Source organism: Trichogramma pretiosum, unplaced genomic scaffold (assembly GCF_000599845.2).
Source record: "Trichogramma pretiosum strain Unisexual culture from Peru unplaced genomic scaffold, Tpre_2.0 scaffold7, whole genome shotgun sequence".
NCBI lineage: Eukaryota > Metazoa > Arthropoda > Insecta > Hymenoptera > Trichogrammatidae > Trichogramma > Trichogramma pretiosum.
Window position 1 is genome coordinate 844838 of NW_019641639.1, and position 27741 is coordinate 872578.

The 27741-nt window shown below is 41.6% G+C and overlaps 1 protein-coding gene across 1 annotated transcript in view; it reads right to left on the minus strand.

Moving 5' to 3' along the window:
- Positions 1-27741, minus strand: part of LOC106655955 (hemicentin-1-like) — a 91148-nt gene that overhangs the window by 15024 nt on the left and 48383 nt on the right. The window contains exons 2-7 of the mRNA XM_023459561.1: positions 22328-22457; positions 15095-15300; positions 14201-14521; positions 7233-7384; positions 2948-3223; positions 2323-2482 (exon numbers count right to left, since the gene is read on the minus strand). Of these exons, the coding sequence (XP_023315329.1) occupies positions 2323-2482; positions 2948-3223; positions 7233-7384; positions 14201-14521; positions 15095-15300; positions 22328-22457 (1245 nt within the window). The remainder of the gene's footprint in view (positions 1-2322; positions 2483-2947; positions 3224-7232; positions 7385-14200; positions 14522-15094; positions 15301-22327; positions 22458-27741) is intronic.

Genomic DNA, 27741 nt, shown 5'->3' on the forward strand with positions numbered 1-27741 from the left:
TGTGCAGTGGCGATATGCATGCACCGATATGCATGCACGTCCCGCTGACTGCAGTTTGCATGCGCGCAGCCGAAGAACACACCGTATAACGTGTTATACATGTTATAATACAAGCTCCTGTATACGTATATATTATTGCATGTGTATAATGTAGGTGGACGCGCGGGCGCGCGAGATCTCCAAGGCTGCGCTCGCCTGTGTACGTGTGTGTGTGTGTGTGTGCGTTTGGACTTCTGGAGGAGAGGGCACTACACAAGCTAATTTACGGCCCTCGCACGAAACAGCAGCAGCAGTAATAGCGCAGTGCATGTCTATAGATGCGCACGAGAACACGTCGTATATACATATAAGATATGCGTATATATATAGAAACGCGGGAGTCGTGCAGTGTGTGTCCTTCATGCTTCGATTCAATCAGCTCAATAAGCGTCTCTGCAGGGTTAAGTGGACGTGTCACTTCCATCGTGCGAAGCTTAAGTGGTCTCACAACAGCAGTAGCAAATTCTCTCGCTCGCTCCTCTCTCTCTCGGCCCCCGACACTCGAGCCAAATGCAATAACGCGCCTGGGATACGTGCGCGTCACTTATTAGCATACATCCAACTATATATGCGGTACATGCTGCGCTAGGAGCGTATTTGCGTGTGCTGGCGTCGACGTCGTCGCGAGCGCAGTTCGACGATTAATTCCCGAGCAATATATTTTATATGCGCGCTCGATCCGACCTATACACGTGCAAAACGCGATACGCCGAGCGAGTGTGTGTCGGGGAGGGATCGATTACACTTCGAGACATCTTAGACGGCTCGTGAGAAATTTCAGGTGCACCCTCTCTCTCTCTGTACACGTGTATAGCTGCTACGACGTGCGCTGCCTCGCAGGAGGGCGAATATGTATATGTAGGATAGGAATAGCCGTTTGATGCGTGCGTAAGCGATCAGCCGCACATGCATGAATATTCAGTCTCCGTACAGGTTCGAGAGGCCGGCGTACGTACGTAGTCGCCCAGAGCTGCTGCACAGCTCGTACACGCTTTACATACCATTGAATATGCATCGGGCGCACGCCGAGCGACGGGTCCTTGCCTCTCTTAGGTCATTTACAAGATGAAGATACGACGAGGTTGCGCGCAGTCGAGAGAGCGAGAGCCCCGACACGCTCGCACATTCACGCTTCTGCGGAGGCACGTATAGAGGTATACGTACGTATGTGCGGTTCGCTCTCTGCGCGCCCCGCATATGCCCTAGCTAGCTATCTAAACCGGGAGGCCAAGGGCTAGCGGGGCTGAGAATGTTGTGCTATTTATAGATATATATATATAATGCGAACGTGTTCGAGGCGGCGGCGGCGGCGCATATCCTCCGGGGACTGCTACTTATTTTAATAGAACCCATTTATAGTCCCCTGTATGCTCTCGATTTCAGGATTTTTTTCCTTCCCTCTTTACGCTTCGCTCATCGAAATACACCTCCCAGGAGCTTTGCGGCTGCATCTCTTAACCTCTCTTGGAGCACTTGCCTTGCAATTTTTGTCGATTATTATAAAGTTGCAAAATCTTCCTTCGATCTTTTTTTTTATGCTTCTAATAAAGCTCCATGAATATAAATGATTTTAATAAGTAGTAAAAAAAGTATATGATAAAAGCTTAGTATCTTGACCTACCTTGAAGATAATTTTTTTTTTTTTTTGCAATATTTAATTCACTTACATAAGTTAAATTAGGGCTGTGCAATAATTAATTCCCATCTTAAAAGTATAATTTTTCTCTTAAGAAGCTCGGCTTGCAAAATTGCAATATTCCTTATCCGAGAGAATAATCAAATTAGTCCCGCGCGAGCATTACATTATACACGAACCAGTGGAAATCGGTACGAAACATATAGTAAGGGAGCGGACAATGAATCTTCGTGCGTCAATGATTTCAATACAGTTGCATCGAAAGCTTCAGAAATTAACGCACGATTTTCTCGATCGAAAATCAATTAACGTGCAAATGCGCGCACCTACGTAGCAGGAGCTCTCGGGCGCAGCCGTGTTGTATGCAGGCTTTACCCTTTGACCTTAATTGTCCCTCTGAGAAATAAAGCGATTATAATCGTGCAATAAACGTTGCCGTACAGTAGGCATGGTGTCGGCAGCAGCGTCAGTAACAGCAGCAGCAGCGAGTGCAACACTACACGGCATCTTGTTCATATCGAGAAAATGCTAGAGCTACTACAAATATTATATATGTGTAAGTGAGCAGTTGCTGTATGTGTGTGTGTATATATGTGTGTGTGTGTGTGTGTGTGTGGTTTGGCGATGATAGATTAACAATTACTTACACATGACCCGAAGAGGTACAGGATTACTGACGGTTTTGCCCTCGTCGTTGATGGCTAGACAAGTGTAATCGCCGGCCGAATGTCGAGTAACACGCTGAAGTACCAGCGAGCGATCGCTCAATACGATGCCCAGTGTCAGGTTGTTTCTCAGCTCTTTCGACTGTAAATTGATAAAAAAAAAAAAACGTTGCAATTTATTTTTACTCGTCGTGCACGTCATTGGACGCTGAAAATAAAACTGATTTTTCCAAATAAAAAAAAGCAAAGCGAAGCAAATTGTGGTCCCGTGTCGATTCTCTGGTCGAAGCCATTCCACAATGCGTAGACATTCTCCGAGAGTAAACTCTTTAGTCGTAGCACAGCAGCGCACATTAGATAATTGAAGAGCACATAGTACGTATGAGAATAAAGATACGTGAGCGCATGTGAATGTACACATACACATGAGAAAGCCGAGATCCGAGAGGCTCGAACAAACCACCCATCACGTGTGGAAGTCGGTCCGTAGCGTAGATAGCAAAAGAGAAAAGCTGATATAACTGCATAGCGCGCATGCATACATATATTGCGTATTATATAACATATATAGTATAGATATGTGTGGAAGTTGCGAAAATTGGCTTACATCCTTGAACCAGGAGAGCTTGTAGGCCTTGGGATTGGCGCGCACCGCGCATTCGAAGTAGACGTCGTCGCCCTCCTTGATGTCGTCCGGATTGAGAGAGCTGCCCATACTTAGTTTCACCAGCGGCTGATACTGCACGTCCAAACGCCATTTATCCTCCAGAGCACTGTCCGCTATATTCGGATTCTCCGACCTGCACGTGAGATATTTGCCGTCGTCCTCGATGCTCGGCACGAAGCTCAGTACACTCAGGCTTTGATTGTTCACGGCCGCATACTGCATAGCAGAGCCCACCAACAGAAAATTCATCACGTCGAGCTCTATATATCTTTGTACGTATGTATGTATATACTTGTGGAGGGTATAAGAGAGGGGAAGGAGGAAGGAGAGAGAGAGAGCGAGTGAACAGAGTCAAAGACTTATTGACTTTTCCTCTTACTTCAACAATCGTAACGTACGGTCCACACTCGCAGACGTATAATAAACATTTATAGATTATATACCCGGTGTACGCATTGACGGTTTTAAATTCTACGTATGTGTTCAGCTAGCTTTTTCTCATTTTACGAACTCTTTACGGGCGAGCTTGCGCGTGCGCGAGCTTTGATACGATCGAGCCCATTGAAATTGATTTTTTCTTTTGCTCTATAATACCGTTACATACTCGTGCATTATAGAGCACATGCATTCACCTATAATTTTTTTCTCTTTTTGTCTTCCTCTCGTCTTTCGATTGATGTAGAAGTAATCCAAATTTTACGATATCGATTTATTTCTTTAGACAGTTCGAGCCCTCTGTCAATGTACTATTGAGTAACAATGTAACTGCGACTATCGTGCGAATCTTTTATTTGGTTTTATCAACTTTATTCCAATCCAACCATTGCTCGAGCTCTACGAGTGCTACACGTACGAGCACTACGTACCTCGTCTAATTATGCACTAATTTTGGCACACTTCAAAACTTATATTAATTGAAACTGACGGCTTTATAAAGTACGATAAAATGTATGACGCGAAAAAATATACATCGGAGAAGCAGTGATTCGTTTTAATCTACAGAGCATATATGCAAGCGTGCATGACAAAAATGTGCTTCGCGAATAGAGCGAGTGATAATGAGAAAGACGGAGAGACGCGCGCAAAAAAACATCATTAAGACAAATGTTGCCTCTGTGGCGATCCACGCATACGTGTAGGTATGGTGCGCGACAAAAGCCACGAGTGCACTTCAAACTAAACGAAGCTCCCACGTTGAGTATACACGTGCACTTTTTAATTTTCTCTTTGTTCCTTACTGCACATCGAATTGTGTATTCGTGTACGTATGTATGTGTGTGTGTGTATGAGTATGCGCACGTACGTGCTGCAGCCCAACTATATACCAAAGCCCAATATATGAAGTCAACCGAGCGCGTGCGTCCATGTGTGTGTATGCAAGCGAACGAGCTGTGCACCTGTATAGAGAGAGACAGAGAGAGACACACAGAGCGGTGGCGAGCTCGCGCGATACATGCATGCGTATACGTGTATAGGACGGAGCGCAGGGGATAAGCCGTACGTTTAGCACGTGACATAGCGGCCAATTATTTGATAAAGCAATGTGGTCTGAGTACCCACTCGGAGATTCCAGTCACATCACGCTCAGTCTCTCTCTCTCCTCTACCTCTTCTCTCTCTCTCTCTCTCTCTCTCGTTCTCCTCACCCCGTCCGGGCTGTATGCGTATACATGCTTGCGCGCCACTGCATTCGCCCTGCGTCGATATATTTTTTCATTTATCCGTCGTACCTTTCGCGATCTTTGAGCGTCTCGTTGCGCTCGCCTACGTGTATCGTATAAAAATAGAGCTAGAGCGCGCGTAGAAACAAATTTTAACAGAGTGCGAGTGATTTGCATAATGAGCGTGTAAATGAACAACGAAAGCTTGTATCAAAAAGCTCATCAACGCGTCGAAAAGTATATTCTTGTTTCAAGCTCGTTCTTATTATGAATCATACATAGGAAAGTATCACAAAAAAAACACGTGTGTATAGAAAAATGCGTGAGTATATGCGTGGGCGATGAAAAATGCATCGTGATTGCACGTTTATAGCAATTTTTCACGGTAAGCTGTTATCGTTTCGGTGTAATCTGTCCTGTCAAGAATATAAGCTGCATTGCACGACGGTGTACAACGTAGCACTTGCTGCAAGCTATAGAGGAGGTCGGTAACGACGACGACGACGACGACTACGACGACGTTAAATAGTTTTAAGTCCCGATGTTTCATTATGGTAATTCACTACGGCTCTACATACACATTTGCGCGCGCGTACAAGAGGTAGGAAGAATAGCAAAAAACGATCCGATTAAGCTGCGAGATAAGTGCCGCCGACGCGTGGACAATGACAGAGCTGGAAATTTCGCGAGCTTTTTTTTCGCAATTCACAGGCGCTCGGGCGCGAAAGCTCGAGCGAGCTCGGTGTATATACACAAGACCCGGCCCTGCGCGCAAACCCGCCGCAATGGGGATGACAGCTAAAAGAGTCGACAGTAATGTGTATATAATATACACACTGGTGCAGCGGGGGCGAAGAGGAAGAGAGAGTGAGCTGTATACATACAGTGTTAATTATCAGATAAGAGAATATGAGAGCTGCGCGCAGCGCTGGTCATAAAACGTGCTGCAGTTCTCTGAGTCCTTCTCACTCTCTCTTTCTCTTCTTCTCTTCGCGCGCTCGGGGGGTCTCTTATTAAACTACTTATCTACTTTCATACATTCATAATTTTATGAGTTCAACCAGAAATGTGTGTATGTGTGTGTGCGTATACTGGAGTACGTAGAGGCATCTCGTAGTTATAACTTCACACCGTGGAGATAGCATTTTATGATGCATGAAATGAAATGTACACGGTCTCTCGCACCCCACGCGTTATCCACTCGGGCTACCGGCAAGAGAGATGAGAAGGAGAAAGGGAGAGAGAGAGAGAGAGAGATAAAATGAACTATCTATTAATAATCATACTTTTCACTTCTTGCATCGGCTCTCTGCTCTTGCCGCTTCGAAGCCCTGCGCGTCGTGTTAATAACGAGGCAAGAAATGCATGATTCATAGAGTTACAAATATATAGCAGAGAAAAAAAAGTTTGCCCTCTTCGCCTATATCATTAAAATCATCAGAGCCAACTGGCGTTGCCTATCACCTATTATCCGAGGATGAAATACACACGTAGCCGCCGCACTCGCTCACGCACACACACTCGTGAATCGTAATACCAGGCCATCGTAATCTAATTGTCGTTTGTCAAAATGACTAATGGCTTTCGAGTAACTGCGCAAACTTTTCGTCTGCATTTAATTGTAACTTCGCGATTACTCCGCATCGTAACTAGTGCACGCGTACATCTAGAGAGCTAGAGCGAGAGAAAAAGGGAGAGAGAAAGAGAGAGAGAGAGAGAGAGAGAGAGAGAGAGAGAGAGAAAAAGCGGCGAGTACTATGATAGATCGCGACGAGTATGGAGAAACTTTTCGGTTGCCCGCGTGCCTCGTAATAAAACGATGAAAGTCGAAAACTTTCTACATATTCGCAAGTACACGACTGGACGCCGCTAAGATTGATCGGCCAAAAAAAAAACAAACATAGAGTATCGCGAAAACTTTGTTTAGGATGCAGGGCCAAAAATAATTTCTCAAAAACGTCGGAGGAAATAAGTGACCGCACAACCACACATGTAAAAATACACATCGGTACTACCATATATATACGAATACGAGCATTCGCCGTGCAGCGCACATCATGCGCGTATATATATCGAGTCAAGAGTACATTAGCGATCTGATAAAATCGATCCGTTGCCGCGGGAGAGCCTTCGTGCTAAAATGTCGTTTCGTTACTCGAAAAGTGCACGGCTTGTGCAGTACTCATGTGTGTCTGTGTGTGTGTGCGTGTGTGCATGTATACATGAATCAGTGTGAGCGAACTCGCGCGCGCGCGAAAGGTGTAGATGGATGATGATGATGCTAAGTCGGAATTGAACGTCTAATAGAATTGTGCTTTGATGGAGCATTGGTAAATCTCGGCATATGGTATGCTAGACGCGAACGTAGTCTCAAAGCGGAGAAGGAAAACTGCGCTTGAATTTATGGCTCGTCTGATTGAAATTCTGTACTTTTCGTTCTCTTTGCTCGATCGATACGATCGAATTATTTCTTTGGGTATAAAGTGCAGAGAGCCATGCATGAGCTGGAGCGCGCGCCTTCGTACATTAACGGATATGAAGTCAGGAAAATAATAATGGCCTTACGGTTTTTGACTGGTTGTAGATTCTCTCGTTGGCTATCCACCAGGTAATCGCAGCTTCGGGCCTCGAGCCGGTACTGCGGCATTCGACTTCGTACTTTTTTTCCGCCTGTATTTTGCTTTCCTTCGTTAAGATGTGCACGTCCAGCGGCTTGACTGTTGGAACAGAAAAAAAAGCATAACGCACACGGTGAGCTTACTTAATAACTTCATTTCGAATTTAAAAGCATTCCTAGCAATAATTCAGAGGGATATGCAAAGCGAGTTGGATTTTCTTTCATTGTTCGGATTTTGGGTCATGTTCCGCAGGAATAAAATATTTTCACAACGAATAAATTATTTACTCTAAGCGCAATAAGGTAGACGACAAAGCGCGGGGCATATTGATGTTTAGCCATAATTAGAGAGATCGGCAAAATTGATTTGGCACAATAGTTCATGCTGTTTAAACACTTGATGAAACCACCACGTACACATAGTATTAGTAGCAGTCGAAGTAATGCCATACAATTATGTGTGCACGAGAAAACTAATTGGTTTACATGCGAAATCTGCAATCGGCGATTCATCGCCACTGCTGCTGCTGCTGCTGCTGCTGCTACTACTGCCGCCACTACTTCGCCGCCACCACCGCGGCTTAATCGGAATAAATACACGAATCTATACACGCGGACTCGCACACGCACACGCATCTCAGCGAAGTAAAAGCACATGTATATATGCACGTGAGCTGCATTCACGAGTAATGCCGTAAATTGATTAAATATTCAAATGACAGTTCTTTTAACATTGGATTTTTTCTTTTACTCATACGTTTTGCTTCACCTTCCTACGTACGGTAGCTCAAATGGTGGCTCGTTCGGAAGAAATAGGCATCTGATTTATTTACTGGTATTGTGCCTTGAGAGCTTTTTGATGTTGGAACTCGTGAAGGTAAATTTTACCATCGTCTGAGCATATAGGTATATAAAAAGGAATGTGCAAATAAAATGCCACGGCACACCAACACTTACAGCTCATGTACGAATGCATGCCCGCGTAGATGCTGTTTATTTAACCACTTTCCGATTAATACTCGAGTCTATATCGATCGATCGAATCAACGTGAAAAGGGCGAAACGCTATTCTGACGCTTTGAGGGCACTTTTCTGAATGAAATACTTAGAGTAGTGAATAAGATCAAACGCATGAAGGATGTGTAAAATTGATGCCCTCGCGCTGTGCGTGCAAGAATCATCGAAATTTCATCATCGGTTAGCCAAAATATCTGCGCAATTTAATCGAGCTTGTGATCGTCATTGAGATTTGCATCTTGTGCCGGGTATACCGAGCACACACCACAGTATTTCATACCGTTCGTCTGGCGTACACATGTACATCCAGCGCGCCTAAACCACTACAAACGCGAAATTTCAGGTTTTGGAGCAAAGTTACGCAGCACACTCGATCGAACCAAGTCCAAGACTTTATCTTCTAGACGTATATATTATTCAACGTCGTCGTCATCGTCGTGTCTCTAGCAACTCGTACCAAGCCCACGTCAGATAGTGTGTGTGTGTGTCTTGTTCTCGTCTTAATCCCAATGCGGATGGTAAGAGCTAGCGAGAGAGAGCTGCACAGTCGAACGCTGGCAATCAGCAATGGTCCGGGTGGTATTGCTAATGCGATTGTGCTCGAAATCAAGAGGGTTGCTGCTGCTTCGCCCGTTGACAGACTGATTGCTTCACCTCGCTTGAACTAGCCTCCCTCTCGCTCCTCTCCTACCTCCCTCTCTCCCTCTTACACACTATAGTTTCCATCTATGCATACGTATATATATGTACGCTACAGTATGTAGTACACACATCGACGAGTGCATACATAGACACAGTGGCGGTCATGTCGATGTGTATATATACACATTGTGCTGAAGCAGCAACACGAAAACAAGCGGTGAGCGAGGGCGAAACCCAAGAGCAAGCCGAGCGAGATTCTCGTAGGCTACTTTATAGATAAACTTGACGATAAATTGTTTGGATTGGTGTTCTATTGATCAGGAATCACTATAAAGGATGCAGCGCCAATGATTCAACAAGCAGTATCAAACAAGTTTCAATCAACTGATTAAATCGTTAACGAATCCAATTGCTAAATATTCAAACAACCGAATCTCAGCTAAGACTTTCGTGTAGTTTCTTCGGTACTGCTCTGCTTTTTTTGTTTATTTTAAATTAAAAGTATACGCGTTTTTTTGTGTTAGCAATTAATAGATAAAATTATGTTTAGAACACGCACCAAAATTATCATGCATTCCGCTTGGATTGCTTTACTGTGCTAAAACTGATACGAAAACCAAGTTCCAAAGCTACTAAAATTGTGATTCGAGTACGGTCCAAAATAACTCACATGATCTAAATTTTTCATAAATTGGAATATTCGTGGCAATTTCATTCTGTAAATAATATATAAATCCCAATTCGAAGCGTACTCTGAGTAAACATCAGTTCATCATTACCAAGACCCAACAGACTGCAGATATGTGCATTTTATTATAGACAGCTGTACCATGATTAAATCTCGTTGTTCAATGTTTCACGTACGCGTGGTATATTATGAGCGCATTACATAACTCCTTTTCGGGCATGTCAGTGAATTATTATCGAAAAATTTAATCAATGCATCGTTTCGTTTCTTTCAATGGATAATCCGCGCTTCGAGCCTAACAATAATTGTGTTTCCTTTAATTCCTATTATGCACCTCCGCGTTACGCACAGTACACGCTACATAGTTCGTTAGCATAATCGTCCGGTATTTTTTTTTCATATATATTGTTACCGATCGACGCGTAAACGAGTCATCCCTGCATAGTAATTATATAAACCAATGAGGTTACATCGTCTGAAAGTGTTAAAGTCAAAGCACCGAACTATTTTTATATGGACTTGGTCGTGCGTATACGCTTATAGCATATAAACACGCCTGCATGCACATATTTATACACGCTCACGCAAAATCAGAGACTCATTTTCCCCGATGCTTTTCCCTCTTCTCGCTTGAATCCGAACGGTGCTTTGTATTCTGTCATTTTACAAAAGCAATAAATGGAGTTTCGTGGTACGAATGTGTGCGTAGGTGTGTGTGTATCACGGCCCATAGCTTTGATTAAAACGTCGAGTTGTCATATACGTATAAATGTACACGTACTGCAAGTACACGTACCCTTTTGTTCATTTCAATAGTTGTTCCGCTGATAACGGACAGAGCTAGAGTGTCAAGCAATTATTAAACTCATCGCTTGTTTTTACATAATACGCAACCCACTGAGAGAGATAAATTGAGGGCTCGAGTTCCACGTTTTGTTTCATACCCTAATTTTTTTCTCTCCTTATTTTTCACGGACGGCAATAAGTGCTTGCCAATTAGTCGTTCATACAGCTACCGCGATTCAACAATTTATGGTGCAAAGTATATATAATGAAAAAATTGCGCTTGGTAAAATAATAATAATACGTGTACCAGGAAAAATTCAAATGTTTTTTCCCCCCGTTTTGAAAAAGTATAGCACTGACCCACTTGCATCTGTCACTCGCGCGCAAACAAATATATGTACACGAGACCACTTGGATTTCTCACACGCGAGAGAAAACAGTAATGTATGGTCTGACGATTTTTGAAAAACCACACAGTTAGCTGTGCCCGTGCAAGCATGCGACGCTTATACGAGTATTCACAAACATCGAAATAAATGCGAGGAAAAATCCCTTGGCTACGGGTCTATTATGTAGTGTTCGTGTAAATAAAAAAAAATAAGCTGACTTGCTGAAGAAAAAAAAAAAAAAAAAAAAGAAAAGAGAACTTGTTTCGCTCGGCTTCGGTGATTTTACAACTCGAGTCTAACAAGCCGTCGGTTATATTCTCCTGCAGCAGCAGAAGCCGTGACAAAGAAACTTCTGAATAATGCTTGAATCGAAGTGTCGACCATAACTTTGAGTAGTATAGTGCATACTCGTAATGCACTCAACATATGCACAAGCCAATACCCAGCAAGTCGAGGCAGTTGTATACTAATTTGATTTTTATTTTGACGGAAATAAATTCAAGAAGTAGAAAATTGAAAAAAAAAAATTTAGCATACATAACAATCAATTGCAATAAAGTTTGGTAAGATTAATGAAAGAGTCATTTTTCGTACTTTATCGCGGGAAAAATAAAGAAACAAATATGTAATCCATAAAAAAATTTGAAATTACAATATTTTATACTTGTAACAATAATTATTCAATGCGGTAACAATCAAATACGTTTGAAACCATTTTTGATTGACTCAAACCAAATTTTTGTTGAAATTGATTTTTTAATTCTTACATGTATCATTCGTATTATCTTTGAAAATTTCGAAACAAAAACAGTTTTTATCCAGTTTATTGGTGGCAAAGCAATCCACGAAAACTGTTTCACCGTAAAGGTGCATTTACTTTACGCGGAGGTATATGCAGCGAAAGCATAGCACATAAACAAAGCAGTGCAGCCGAGGGAAACGCCGGCATCGTCGTATAGATCTAACGCCCTATACACTTATGCATTTATATCGGCCGTAACACATACTCACACTTGTCGCTATAGGTTTAAGGCGCGCGAGAAGGTAAAATCGAAAGCTCCGTATATATGTATATACCGCGCGTAGCAGTGGGAGCGAGCGAGCGACACGCGATTCTCTGATCCGTCTTAGAGCAGCAACGTGCGGGGGTCTTAGAGGCGTTGCCCTCACTCCTCTTATCTACCTGATCACATCGTCTAGGTCTCCGCTGAGCGAGCATATGTAGAATACATACAGGCGGGAGACGCTTTCCTACATTCAGCCAGGAGTCGCTGGCTAGATTTTTTTTGCGCAAAACAGCGCATTACTCGTGTACTCGTCGTCGGCTTATTACGCGTGGCGGCTCGAGTAATTGTGAGCTAAGATTTTGCACTCATAATCATAGAAAAGAAAAAGCAGTGGCAGCAGCAGTGGCAGTCGCAGCAGCGCATCGTTACGCTCGCCGTGTTAATTCCAAAACAGTCCTCGGCTTTTCATCCTTTATCTCGAGAGCAGCTAGGAGCTGCGCGCGCTCGTACTCTACACGCGAGCTCGTAGCAGCTAGCAGTGCGCGGCGCCGTACACGAGCTGTCTACTTTTCTTTCGGCTGCACAACTGAAGTCTACAGGGGGCGACTGCGCGCAAGGAACGTATATATAACTAAGAGAGAGAGCCGCCTGCAGCCGGGGCTGTAATGTGACGTCGTACGCTCACGCACCGAGCGCCGAGCGGAGGCATTATCGCACGACTCCTGTCTGGCCTCTCTGCACGCTGTGAACTACATACACATATAATGTAGTCTACGTGAAGGCGGAATAATTCTCGCCTGGCGAATATCTCGCGGGATTTGATTTAATTTCTCGCAAATGCGCACACATACACACCCACACACACATATGTACACATGCATGTACACAGGCATAAACATGCTTGGTTTGCACGCGACTAGTGTATCTGTGTACACTGTAATATAAAACGCGTTGCCACACACGCGCGCAGGTGAAATTCGAATTACACTCGGGCCAACAACTGAGCCACATTAAACTTATCTACGGCTATCTGCGATATGTTTGTAATGGATTATTGGAGCTATCATTAAGATTTAACACTTCTAATTCATGCCATTACGATTCATGGATTTTGTGTTACGGCAGAGCCCATTACTTACCCGATTAAACGTTCTATGTACTTTGAGCGTTTAAGAGCAATGCTCGAATGGAATTCTCGCATAATTATTGTTCCGCGTTGATTATAAAATAGGAGAAAATTAAAATATTTCACGACGCGAAACACATCTTTATACACAATGCTGTCGCTCGTAAATTGCGCACAGAGATGAATGAGGAAAATAAATTTTAATGCGCGCCAACATTTTATCGATTGGGGCTTAATTGTGAGTCCGTGCTTATGCAGTGAGTGGAAAACAAGTAATTAGCACAGTGCCCGTTAACAAACTTGCCAGCGATTGTCGGCTTTATTTAAAAAAAATGTTGGATTATCTTAAATTCAACTTGCATTACTCGAAATTCCATAAAGGTACGAAAACACGTCGTTTCTATTCTATATAATTGTGCGCGTGAAACTTTTTTTGGTAGCTAATTTCGTTTTATCCACGATATTATTTCATGATTTTGCAAGTGCAGGAAAAAAACGTTGACAAAGTGATGGATCTGAATTCAATAGAAAAAATTGCGAAGCATTTCTCCGAAGAGAGAAGAAACGAGAGAGAATCCAGCAAATGCCGTTTTTCATTTGCCGAGCCCAATCACACATACTGCGCTGCTCAAACATTTCGAGAGAAATATAAAGCGATCCTCTCGGCGCTTCTCTCGTCTCTGCTACTGCACTAATATGTGCATGCGTGTATGCAAACGTCTGTATACGTTGATACGTTGCATCTCATCAGAGCCGCTTAGCGGAAGACGAAATACGAAAAGGATGCTAAATTATTCATGTACGTTCTCGCGAGCATCGCTTGCTGTCTTACTTCAAAATTACGGATTTATACAATAAAGGAGCGTATATATATAAGCGGAAGAAGTGCAGCAGCAGCAGCAGCAAAGAGGACTGCGTCGCATACTCGTCTCGCAGAACACAAGTTAGACGACTCAGTAGATACAGTTTCATGACGAAATTGTTAAATTGCTTCCTTCGAGCTACATCTGAGAGTGTGCCTGTGCATCCACGGGTGGGGCATAATTAGTCCTTACTCGAGCGAGCAGATGCAACGGTTAATCAAGTCGATTCGTCGCGCTTCAAATTTTCGAAAGCTTTTTTTTACCGTATTGGAAAGGCCCGGATGGTGGCAAAGGGATAAAACAAATGTCGATGATTTGGAGCTGGGACCATGCGGGGACACGTGGACGCATATCTTGGATATCTCGATAGAAAAAGAGGAGTCAAAGTTTATACTCACGATTAACGTCGAGGATGAGCAGAGCCGTCTGGGGTGGGGCGAGATTCGTGTTGCTGGCTTGGCAGACCAATCTCGCTTTAAGATGCTGCCTACCGACGCGTGGATAAGACAAATGATTGAGCGTCTGTCCGGTGTCACTCTTGAACTCGTACGACTCGTCAATCACGGTATTTTCGAGGAACCAAGTGAGCCTAGGTGCCGGCCTACCGCCGCTCGTCGCACATATCAGCTTGACACTCGCGCCTTCGTTGTAGCGCTTCTCCAATTCCGATACCGGCCTCATAGTCCCGCCGTCCAAAATGACGGGTTTGTCCGGAGGCTCTGAAATTATAATGTGCTGTATGCGTTGCTACATTCGCGAGTGTGGGCTGCAATATATACATATATATATATATAAGGTAGACGCGAAGAGAGAGAGAGAGAGAGAGAGAGATGAGCTCGCATGTACCGCGGTGACTGTATAATGCAGAGGCGCGCTCAAACACATGTGCGCGTCGGGTTTCGGCTGCAGCAGCCTCCAAAACGAATATTTCGCAGCGGCTGTCACAATTCGTTCAAAAGCGCTGCAGCCAGCCGCCGCCGACGCCGCCCGCGCTCCGAAGGTAGATGACTCTGCGGTACGTATGCATGCACGTGCATGTTATATACATATATTCGTGTACGTCAAAGAGTAAGCGCGCTTGGCAGAAATTAGATTTTGTTTGCGTTTTCACCAATTTTAATGCAGATCTCTAACGTTTTATTTGAATTTAAACAAGTTAAGATTATCTTAAATGTTTTGCGACCGAACCGAAACATTTATAATTTCAAGAAACGAATCTTTATCACGCCAGTTAAAGCCAATTATGCGATGTAGTATAAGCCAGATAAAACACGAAATAATTTCGAACTAACTTATTACGGTGAGATTAATCTTTTGATTTTTCGTCGGAGAATTGACAAAGTCCACTCGGCATCTGTAAATCCCCTCGTCCTTGAGCTTTAGGTCAGTAATACTCAAGTGCGCCGGCTTTGCTGCGGTAATGAAATAAGCTCTGTGACCGAGCGCTTGCGGCGATGATCTGCGTAGAACGTCGTGATTTCCATTGCGCATATCGAATCTGAAACACAATTTTTACACCGCCTTCAGTAATAGCATGATTGAAAAATAAATTTTTTTTCTTATATTTCATCGAAAACAAACCCGTTTGTTAATTATTAATTTTCATATTCAGTTAAATTATAATTTTATTCAGAAAAATATTCGGTTTTTTTCTCAGCAAACCATTGAAAGAGTACATTGTAAAAAAAATTCATCTCGGTCGTGTAAATCCTCTTCTTATAAATGACTATTCTGATTTTACTACCTACTTGACCTTAATCGCTCTTTCATTTCATTTTTCTTCTCTAATACTCATCTCCTCCAATCTATCTGAGAAATTTTTCATCTTTCATTTTCCGCGCTTATGCATGTTCGCGTATATACCAGAGTTTGTATATACATATATTTAACTAAGCGGTCGCGGTATAAGTTGGCGTAACCCCATGCTTTAATCCTGTTGCGTTACACCACAAATTTGAAACTTTAACTTGCCAAGCAACTAAAGTAGCTACAAAGATTCTGAGCCACTCTTCCTTAAATTATTTATTGCGCGATGAATTTTCCAGCCACTCGCACGCTTATCGTCCGTACGCAGCAGACATCCGAGAAACTTCCTTCGCCGTTGCTCCCGTGAGCGCGTGTGCACGTATGAAATCTCTTGGAAGAATTTTAATTTATAAAAAAAAAAAAAAAAAATACATAAAACAACGATGAAATAAAATTATACGTGAGCATTCATGTATATACAGATTTTACCATCGTCTGTAGCTTACGAAAAATTTTCTGGGTGATTTACCGAAGCCCGTGCTCTCGGGTAAAAGTTGAGATGCGTCAAATCCATTTACTATTTGTCGGTTTGGCTGCAAAGACTGCAGGTTTGCGTCGATCTCGAGGGATGATTCTTTACGAGCTTAGAGCACTTCTGTTCTCAAAAGAATAATGTCGGAGCATTTGCAAAGTTAAAGCGTCGTACATAACTACTATATCTTTGATTATAAAAAAGTACAACAACTATTTCATGTCTGGAACCTGTTAGTTTACTTCAGGCGAAAAACCTCGGAGAAGTCAAACTAGTAGCTTTAAACGAGATCGTTAACGTAATGAGTTTACGATGTGATATACAACTTTTATTGTTATTTCCTTATTATGACTAGTAAATGAACCGATGAAATTTTCAAAACTCATTTATTTACCCTAAATTTATTGTGCAATTAACAATATTAAACCATAAATTGTTTGTCAATATGTGTTGTGAAGGAGAGATATTTTTTTTAATATTTATTAATTTGAAATTAAATGGAGTAAAATATTGAATGAAATTAAACTACTAGTAAAGCTCGAAAGAAAAATTACTATGTAACCTTTTCAATTGAAATTTTAGTATAAATGCATCGAAAACGATGATCAATTTATTGTATATAAAGCGATAAATTTACATAGCGTGAAATGATTTCAAGCGATGGGTTGAACTTTGTTTCCTAAATTCTCGTAACAGCATTTCTCATTAAAAGTACACATTGTTGAATTGAGTACATGAATTCGTAGTCACTAAATTACTTTGCTTAATGAACATAATCGATGAATCTTCAACGCGCACTGAAAAGTACATAATTTCAATGATTTACGGGCACAACCGCGATCCGGCGCTGGTAGTTTCGAGGATTAGAAAATCAAAGGTTCGTGCGCGTTACACTATGAGTGGCTGCGTATCGGACATTTACATTGCGCTCGAGCGGTATGTAACCGTCGCATTATGATAAGTACGATAAGCTCGCGATTTTATAGTGGGTGCTTATGCTGCGTAGCTATAAATTTCGTGAGCTTGCACTAGTACCCTTGTACCCCCTGCATGGTTTCGCAGCTCTTTAATTCTCCATATTTTACGTAGTGCGCTTTTATAACTAGTCATTGGCATTACTTCGCACGAGATGCTGTTGGTAACTCACGCTTTCTACAAAAGCCTCATTGTTGTTCATCTTTATACACGCGAATGTTATTTGAGCTCCATGAATGCAATTAAATGTATTGATGTGTAACGTCAAATACCTTTCATATTTACAGAATTTTTTACCTTCAAATTTAAAATCAGCTATACATCTTGTAGCGATTCTTATCGAACTAATTTTTGATTTTTTTTATTTATAAATTGATTTACTTGAATTTTTTGAAAATTACAACTAAAGTTTTTTTATTTTTTTTTGTTTTCGATTGAATTACTTGAATTGTTTAATATTCAAGTAAAATTTTGCCTGTCCTTCCAGACGTAACACATCTTAAAGTTGTTCTTATATAGCTAATTTCTGAAGTTTTTTTTTTCATTATTCAATGTTTTTAATTGATTTTAATGTAAATGCTTAGCCGTATACTTACCAGAGCGAGCGCGAGCGCGCTCCTCGATTAGATTCACGTTCTCGAAGATACTTTCCGATTAATTGTGATTTTTTATAGTTTAAATTTTTTTCTCACAGCTATTCGTTTTTTAATTTTTTTCTTTTGCGAAGGTTAAATTCCATTCTATTAAAATGGAAAATGATCTTCTTTGACTGGCTTCATAATTAAGTAAGTAAAAGCCGATGTTGGGTGTATGGAAATTTGAGACCCAGCATAGGCATAGGCATACATCCTCGCTGAATTTACTATCGACGCATAGTTATGAGCTGATGTATATTTCAAGTGGAGAGAAAAAAAAGCTCACGCCGAGCTTTCCATTAACCCAATTTCCATGAATTTCGTGGCGGGGGAGGCAGGTATAGGCGAAACAACCGCAGCAATTTTTACCCCACTCGCGCTGTCGTCGTTTTCTCTATCTTTCGTTCTCTTTCATATTCAACGAGGGCGAAAGAAAATCCAATCGGAACATAGAAAAGAGAGCGGCTGCGGGAGTTTGCGCGTGGCAGAAAAACGTTTATCCAAAAGGTGCGGCGCGAGAGAATTCCAACAGTCAACGAATCGATGTCGCTCCCTGCAAGCTCTACTCTTTTAGCGCACTGTAAGCTGCCTCTCTAGCTCTGCGGCTGTGGTTGCTGCTGCTGCTGCTGCTGTGTACTGCCGCTGCTGTGTACTGCTACGTTGACACCTCGTATTCAAGCTGAGTCAACGATAAATTTCCATTGTCAGAGAAACGACCAAGGCATAAGCCTCTCTATTCCACTTGCAGTACTACGTGTGTACACGTATACACAGGAACGAAAAAAGTACGCATCTACCCCTCCGGATTCATATATACCCGTCAAAAGACACAGAGCTTTGGCTATATATGCGCGAGTAAAACGAAGAAGAAGAAGAAGATTATCCTGGCTCGCTCTTTGCCTTTCCTCGCTTCATTTTGCGTTGGCGCGCGATCTATGTTTTTACTCGTTCGCTCCACGCGTCGTGCGAATCGATCAAACGGCTCAGCGCTACGTGTATATATAAAGTCAGTTGAAATACTAGCTGTGTTACTGCTGCTGCATAGGTTCGTAAAGCTACTGCTCTCGGATGAGCTTATAAATAGTATATGCGGGTGCTGTGGGTGTGTCTGCCAGCATGTATGCCGTGGCGTCTGTGTATAGGTACCGTAGGTGCCGGGGAGAGCGAGAGAGAGAGAGAGAAGTGCAAAAGAATTAAATCGTATTTCAACGTCAATGCTTGAGCTGCATCGCGAGCAGGAGCGCAAGAGGGCTTTGGGAATACTCAGTCACGAGGAGAAATCCGAATTGGCGCTGCTGCTGCTGCTGCCGCTGACTACCGCCAGCCAGCCAGTGTGCACTGCAGTAGCACCAGCAGGAGCAGCAGCAACTACGACTATACCCGGCTCCTATATACGTTTATACATACAGCGCTATACTTCGAGGGAACGCAATTTAACTTTTAGCCGTTTGTGCCGAGAAATTCCAAGCACCCACCCTCGGCCCCGCTCTCTTGCAACCTGCAGATCTATATAACTTTCTCTTTTCATCTCTCTCTCGCTCCTTCTCTCGGCATTCTTACACCTGTTAGATCAAATCCTCCTGCGATTGCATGTGCCGCTACCAATACCTAATTCTCTTTCTTTCTTCCTCAGCCCGGTACGTATATACGAGCGCTTTGCTCCACATATAATCCTCGCAAGCATACATATATGCATAACATTTATATGCGCGCACACAGCTACAAACACGTGCGCGCATACACGTCATTATATCTGGGATGTATATATGTATAGGTGGGAGTGGTGGCAGCAGGTAAGTCGGAGCAAACGTCGGCGGCGTGCTTAATATGCAATCACGCAGCCAGTGATGGGCCCCAGGCGGCTCGCTATAACTCCGCGGAAGGTGAGCTCTCTCTCTCTCTGCAGCGGGAGAAAGAGACTGAGAGAGAGAGAGAGAAATGTGGAGAGGAAGTGCATGGTTTATAATTCTCAGTGGCGCGCCAACTCCTATCTATCGCCTACTACACCGCGCGCTCTACGTACACTATATAGTGATGCGCACATTCGCGCAAGCGAGGCAGACACTCATCACATCACGGCCAGACAATTCTCTCTATATATTCGCGTGCGATGCATCCTATGCATGGATCATCCCTATATATATACAGGTATTTGCGTATATATACAAAAGCGCCCCGAGGGAAGATCGTTCGTTACTTCGTCGTAGCAACGATTTGCCATCGCAATGCGTAAATATATACACGTATACGTAGCGTCACACATATATATATATATGTAGCACTTGTGTAATACACTTTCCCGGGGCTCGTGGAAATTTACGCGCATGCTATCTGCGTCAGAGACGCGATAATTTCCGACCCATATTTGACACGTTTTATATGTTATATCCGCGTTGAAAGAACTTCAGCTTTTGGTCCAAAACATAGTATTTTTCTATCGAGCCTAGAGTGAGATTTTTGCCGACGAAATCAGTGTGCATGTAAAACCGAAACTAATCGGTTTATTAATAATACCCTTTTTTCGGCTATTCGCCCACCGTTCCGTCGAATTCCGGCAAATTTATACAAAGAACCACATTGAATTCGATCGAGCAATTTAAATGGCAGACGGCAGTTGAAATTAAAAAAATTAATAAAACCTAATTGAATCATAATCTTAATGTTTTCGTTACGTAAGCCGGCAGCAATTAAAGCCGAACGAGAATCGTCTTTATCATGATGATGTTCCCTCTCGTTTCTCACGTGCACGCGCGCAGCCTCCTGCCCGCACCCCTCTCTCTCACTCTATTTCTACCCTTGCCATATACGCTGCGCTTTTCGGAATTGAGTGCGCCATTAGGCGGCAAAGCTTTTCTTTATACAGTCATTTGAACCCTTATACAGTATTCAAAGCCGGCGAACGATTCGCCCTTAAACTCGAGCTCGCATACGTAGCGCACGCCTAGACAGGAAGAAAAGTTGTTTAAATTTTCTTCGAGCGCTGCACATCATTATTTTATGCGCGCGAGAGGGTAAACATATAAATATACTCGCGCGCGTGTATGGCTTTACTTTAAAGAACATATCCGCGTGCATGAGCTCGCGGAGACAATGATTCATATAGCCACTTGTGCCTTACGCGCGTTCGAAACGGCAGCGGCAGTGCGGATCGCATTATCAGCATAATTAGCGCGCGAACTCGTCGAGAAAATAACTTGTATAGCTCCGAGGGCATAGTATAGATAATCGCAGAACGAGCCGCGAGCTATGGTTTTCATTCGCGCACGTCGAGGTGCATTATATGGGAGCTCGCGCCAGGCAATGATGAGTTAAAGGTTTCGAATAGCGCAACGAGCGCGCGCGCAGCATCGTGCCGACTGGCTAAAGAACATAAAGTGTAGGTTATAGAGCGTATGTAGCGGAGTAGAAAAAGAGCCGCTCGTGCAAAATGTTGTTACGCGTGCGTATGCACGTAAGCTATGCACGGAATATCGCGCGCATAGTTGCGGCATATTTTACGCCTTATTAGGCTTCCTAAGTAAGATCTATAGGCGCAGCAGCAGCAGCAGGCATCGAACATATATACATACAAGCGGCGTGCGCACATTCAACGCGCGCGCTCAGTCGCGGGTAGTAGCAGTCGTCGTTTTATATGAAAATTTCACGACTCACGAAGCGGAAACTCTCTGTCGTCGTATATAGACGCGTCGCTATATGTGTATACGCCGTTCGTACCTACGCACACGGCAGCTAAACTTGTACGCTCGAGGCGAGCTTTGTATGTGCTTCCTTGCAAGCCTGTCCCGTTCTCTCATTCTCTCTCTCGCTCTCTCGTGTGCACGAGCTGTTGTTATGCGCGGCGCTAGATGTTGCGTTGAGCTACCACCAGTGCCACCGTGTGCCACCGCCGCTCGCGTGTCTGTCTGGAACCGAAAGGGAGGAGTTTTAAAGCCTCTCTTCTCTCGCGCGCTCCTCTATCGCACACGCTTCCTCTTTTTCTTCTCCTTTTCTACTTGCCCATTATAAGACTTGTCGATCGTGAATGAGGAAGCTTTTAGCCGCATAAATTGCCGTGGCATCAGAAAGAGAGGTGAACGCGCGCGCGTGCAAGCAACTCTCTCTCTCTCTCTCTCTCTCTCTCTGTGCGGCAAGAAAAATGTATAAGAAAGATATTTCCAATTGAAGCACTCGAGCTTCTGTCGCTGCTATGTGCCTCTATAACCTCGCGAAGAAGGTTTACATTTTAAATCTTTCCTTCAGTGTCATAAGCGCACTCAGAGCTCATAGTTGCACGCGTATAATAAAGTTATGTAACAACTCGTTTATTTTTGTCCTTCGGATGCGCGCATTGTGCCGACTAAAAGTCTCGTTACTCCGTTGCCTTTTTGGTTAGCTTATTCTACCCGGCCTTTTTCTTTTCTGTTTCTTTTTTTTCCGAGCGTTGAGAAAAGGTTAGTTTTAGTCAGACCAGAGCCTCAAGAATAATACATAACGAGAGGGGGAGAGAACATTAGAATTTATTCAAGCGTATTATGGCCCCCCGTACACGTGCATAATGGATTAACTTTGAAAATAGCTGAAAATTCGATTGAAATCGATTTGGCATCAATTATACTGTTGCGTCGTATGCTATATAGAGAGATTGAGAGCGGACTTACCCATAAATTGGTTCATTGCCTGGTTCTTTGTACCATAAGACTAGTTTTACTGCGTCGTTGTTCTCGGATTCCAAGTCACAAGGCAATTTTACCCTGTTATCTGCTACCCCGTAGACGCTGATAAAGGATACTGCAATGACAAAATATTGACAAAATTAATTTACGGCTACCATTAAGAGAATTAAACGATATCGTTAGTGTTAATTTTTTTCATTGTCGAATGATACACACATTCTTCGCTTAATCAATATAAATTGAATGAGCCAAGTCTTTCGTGTGCTAAGCTCAATAGTATGTCTCATTGAATTATACGGCGACAAGCCGGGACTGATGAATGAGCTTGAACTATTTTCAAGTGGTTGCCATTTATCGAGCTTATTTTTTTCTGACAATGTTAAGGGGATGAAAGATTTCCTAATCGTATAATGAAATGTATTAAAAGCTTTGAAAATTATGAATCATATAAGTAATAAAGAGCAAATACAGAATAATATTATGGTTATACGCTGAATCTGTTTGAAACATTTTATTTTTCATTTTTCTTATTGACCCCTAATAAATTTTACACAATTTTGTATAGGCGTATACAGTTTTGATGTGTAAGGACGTGTAATATATTTTATTTTTCATTAATCAATTTTAGAAATCAAATTTCATGAATTTTCTAAAACCTGATAGAATACTATTGAATTCTATAAAATTTATAATTACATTTAATATGTCTGACAATTGGATTGTTTCATTTTCCTAAAGTATCAAAATCATTGTCGCAGGTTATTAATGTGAAATTTTTCCAAGCTATCTTTAACATCGTCTTAAACTTGCCCCAAAAAAACGCATTAACCGAACGCGCAAGCATTGAAACGCGACGTACGCGAGAATCCGCAACGTGTAAAAATGCATCCATAAAGTTCGGCCATGTAGGTGCGCGCCCACTCTAAAAGTAGCGTAAAGTTACAAAACTTGTCTGCACGCCTCTGCGGAACAATTTTATTTATCATGGTAGAAATAGCGGTTGAATTCTCGCGACAGAAAGCTGAGAGCGTAGGGCGCGCGCAAACTTTCCAGGCGGGAAAACACACTGTCACGGCCGGGGCTGAGCGCGAGCGCGCGCAGGGGTGGTTAAAAGTATCGCACCGCCGACCTGCCGCTTATATACCAAGAGAGAGAGAGAGAGAGAGAGAGAGAGAGAGAGATGGCAAAAACAGGAAGGAGGTGACAGAGAAGAGTGCGCGTGTTTATACGAAGAATGAGGATAAAAAAAGAAAAGAGAAAATGAAAGGAACCAACAAGAGTGAGCTGTTTAGTGCATATTTCCCCTTGAGAAGCACGAAGGGAGAGAAAATAATAAAAAAAATTTGATTGTGTGCAAAACGGGGTCGCGACTGCTGACGATCAAGTTTTTGCTTTCAACGGCAAGCACGCGCCGTTTTTCGCATCGATAAAAAGCTTACACGTAGATGCCTAATTATAAATAAGTATGGCAATTTAAAATGTTTTCTGGAGAGCAAAGTTATTCACTGCTTTGCACGATCTATATTCTAAGATAAAAATTAATTAACTTGTGTTGTTGTTGTATGTTTTTTAGAACATTGTTTATAAAATTATCCTTTCGTGCACATTTTCATTATATAATGTGAAAAAATATATTAGCGTGGATGGTTATATGAAAGAAAAATGCATCGACATAGGCAATTTTTTACAAAAATGAAACAATCTAATACATCGGAAGCACCTCATTAATCGATGAAAATACGGTTCGACGTTTTTCTTAACTATATGGAGGTGAAGAAGCCAAGAGTACGACGATCGATAATAAATTGCAGCTGGTGGAGAATTTTCACGGTATTAAAAAACAAAACGACAGCCATTGATAGCAGTCGTCGTGTCGTCACTGTTCTTTCTTTGTAGCACAGCAGGCAAGGGCATAATGAGAATACCGTCGCGTCATCGTCGTCGTCGTCGTTGCTGTCTGGAAAGGATAAAAGATTTTCCAAGCGTAATATCGAAGCCCGGCAATATCCTCGAAAGAAGAGGCTACGCCGTATGTATAAAGTAGCTGCTCAGCGAGCGGCAGGGAAAGGGAAGCGGCGCTGGCAGCAGAGATTTTCTTGGCGTCAGAATTCACTTAGAGCGGGATAGCGGACGTTAGCGGTATAATAAATGCGTAAGGATGGCCCCACGGGGCAAAGATTACCTCGTCAGCGAGCTTGAAAACACCACTCATAACATGACAAAAAAAAATTACCCAGTCTACCGTGCCTCAAGAATATCTTTCAGCTAGTTTTGGTTAAAAAGTAACAACTGATCGAGTATTACCATACTCAAGCTTTGTAATTCGTTTTTTCTTATATAGTGGGAAACATTATTTATAATAGCTAACTGGATGTACCTTATGATATTTATTTCGTGAGAAAGAGATAATTCATAAAAAAGAGAAAATGTACATCATAAAAGTAGCATTTTATGATCTTCAGAACTGTATTAATTGTAAGTAGCTTTTATTCAGTTACTCAACTTCATTGGGAAAGCTTATTTTGAAGCCGATATTCTCTATAGGGGTATATGATTAATAACGTAGCTATAATACTAAATTCCGTACACTAATTTTTTTAAGCTCCAATTTTTGTAAATACATTGAAAATGGAATAAAGGGAAAGTGTCTTATTATAGCACGCAGCAAATGGTCTCACTAATATAGTCAGATTTATCATTTAGATAAGTGGATACACACATTGAAAAGATTACAAACCACCTCCCGCTGCCTTTCCTGATGATAATAATGGCGATGGTGATGATGATGATGATGATGATGATGATGATGATGATGATGATGATGATGATGATGATGATGATGATGGTTATATATGTGCATTTGAGTTGTCGCGAAGGTACGATACGATATATTTATACGTATAAAAGATTGATGGGCTTGAGGTTTACCTTCGTACGATAAATGCGGGTAACAAGAATATTTCATAATGTGCGGATGTACGACCACTCTAATAAAGTCGTATATCTGCGACAAAACTATGTCAGTCATTCTGTGGGTTAATTTTTTTAATATATAAGCCTCATTTTGAAGTGAAATTAGTCACGCATATTTCAATCTTAAAAGCTATCTTATTTTATAGATTGTTAAAATCGAACAGGTTGAATTGATTGTTACAATGTAACAATCTTATTTTGTTACATTGGCATAATATTTATTTATCTTTATTTAATTATCACACTCCGAAATTTAAATTATTTGATATATTATTAATTATATTCGGGAAAAAATCCTTGGCGTGACTTCTAATGTTATAAATTCTAATACGAGAGGTTGTAAGTTTTCCTCGCAAACTAAGTACTTGTAAACCAGCCATGAGAGTAATAATGCATTAAAATGTGTAGACACTATAGATAACACAAGTGCAGACATATCGTCAATCCATCCATCGTTATCATTCTACCTCTTTCGTCTCCTTTTCGCTTGAATATATGCTAAATTGCAGCTTACTTTTGACCAAACCCCTGAGCCAATATTCAAGTTAATTTTGAATATGTTTTTAAATGTTTTATTAACCCGATCTAAGTGATAAAAATTTGCAGACGCTCTTTTAATTCCCTTTTATTTAAAAAATCTAATTGTTCTGTACATTAATTTATAATCGATCATCTCTCAAAATTTAGCTTTACAGTCTTAAAAAAGTATAATATATTTATCGACTTTTGAATTTTAAAGGTTTATGGAGCGAGATAAAAATCATTTGCGAAAACAAGGCAAAATGTGGTACAAAGGCAGCATCGAATTCTGGATATTTCACGTACACCTTTGAAAAGAAGAAAGTTGGCTCAAAATTTTCCTTCTCTTGAATAAAAATCAACTGGGAAGTGGAGTATATATGTGTGAATAAAACTAGATATCGTATTTGGAGCCTATCTTCTGGCAGCTTGAACAACTAGCAACATAGCCTGACAGTCTGCATGTACGCCAGAAGCATGCCAAGTTTTTCTACTTTTTTGATGAACTATTTTCTTTCCTTTTTCTTCCCACGTATAAATGCCTTGTGATCTGAAACTTTTTTAAAACTCTTTGTCTCTTATTGTTTCATGTCCATTTATTTAATAATTGTTTTTATGACAATATCCTGTTTTTTTCTTTTATGTATCCTGTTTGATAGAATTATAATTTAGTTTAACGAAAATTTTATGACAGATAACTTCAATTTTTTACACAAATAAAAAGAGTACTATTTTCGAAGCGGAAAATTTACCCAAGGTATTTTATAAACATGAGAAATGTCAAACAACTTATTCGATTTCTAAATAATATTTAAAATCCTACTAAGCAAAGATTGAGATTTTTGCATAGAAGGTAAGAAGGCTAAAAAGAAAAGTGGAAGGAGAAAAGGTACGGAACAAAAAGCTTCAATAAGGCGGAACTGTTCTATTATTGGTTAACCTTCTGCAATAGCTTTTCCTGCGAGCTCTATACGTCATTCTATAACCATGCTTCTTTTCAATTTTTTCGATTTCTTTGCCTTTGCCCTCTTGCTCTCTCTCTCTCTCTCTCTCCCACCCTCTCTACTGTTCGTTTGTTCACCCCCTGCCCCTCTATTCAATCTCGCTATCTAGCTTTTTCACAAAGCTCCGAGTTTCGCACGCTCCATCTAGTACTCAAAGGATTAAGGTGTTGCTAGATCAACAGGCTGCACGCACACACACACATACACATACTCGTTCTCTCACTCGTGCCGAGAAATAGTCCAGTTTAACGACGAAAATGAAGAGAAAAAGTTAAAGAAGGAGATTTTGAGAGAACACTGATCTTGATACGAAACTTGCTTTTGCAAGGAATCACGTGGATTGGTTGATGAAGTATAGATAAGGGAGAACCAATTTCGACGGAAACGCGAGATCAATCGATCTCATATTTATGGATCATCTGACACAACCAATCCTGCAAATTACGTTGGTGCGAAAAAACGTTTTCAACCCGCTATGTCAATCATTCTTGAATGAAGGTCCAAGCAATTTTATTCAATTCACATTAACATATTCAAGAAAAAAAAAAGACGACTGCAAGTGCTTCATACCCTGTATCGTATAACCCCACTACGACTTTCAATTTCTTCTTTTTTTTTAATAATGAAAGTTACCGCACAGCGAAGAAAATGGAGTTACACAAGTGGAGAAGCAAGGACGATTCATCACTGTAAATGCTAAAATTATTCACTTGGTTAATATTAAATTTTCTTTATTTTAGCTTCTATATTTTTTATGAACATTATTTCATTAAAAGTGTAAAAAGCATTTTCATGCTAATATAACTACCGGCATCAATCTCGAAATTTTTCGTTGCGGCTTCGCTACGCGCTTCCTTTCGCCTTTTCTTAAAGCTCCCCGACTCTCTCTCTCTCTCCCAAGCA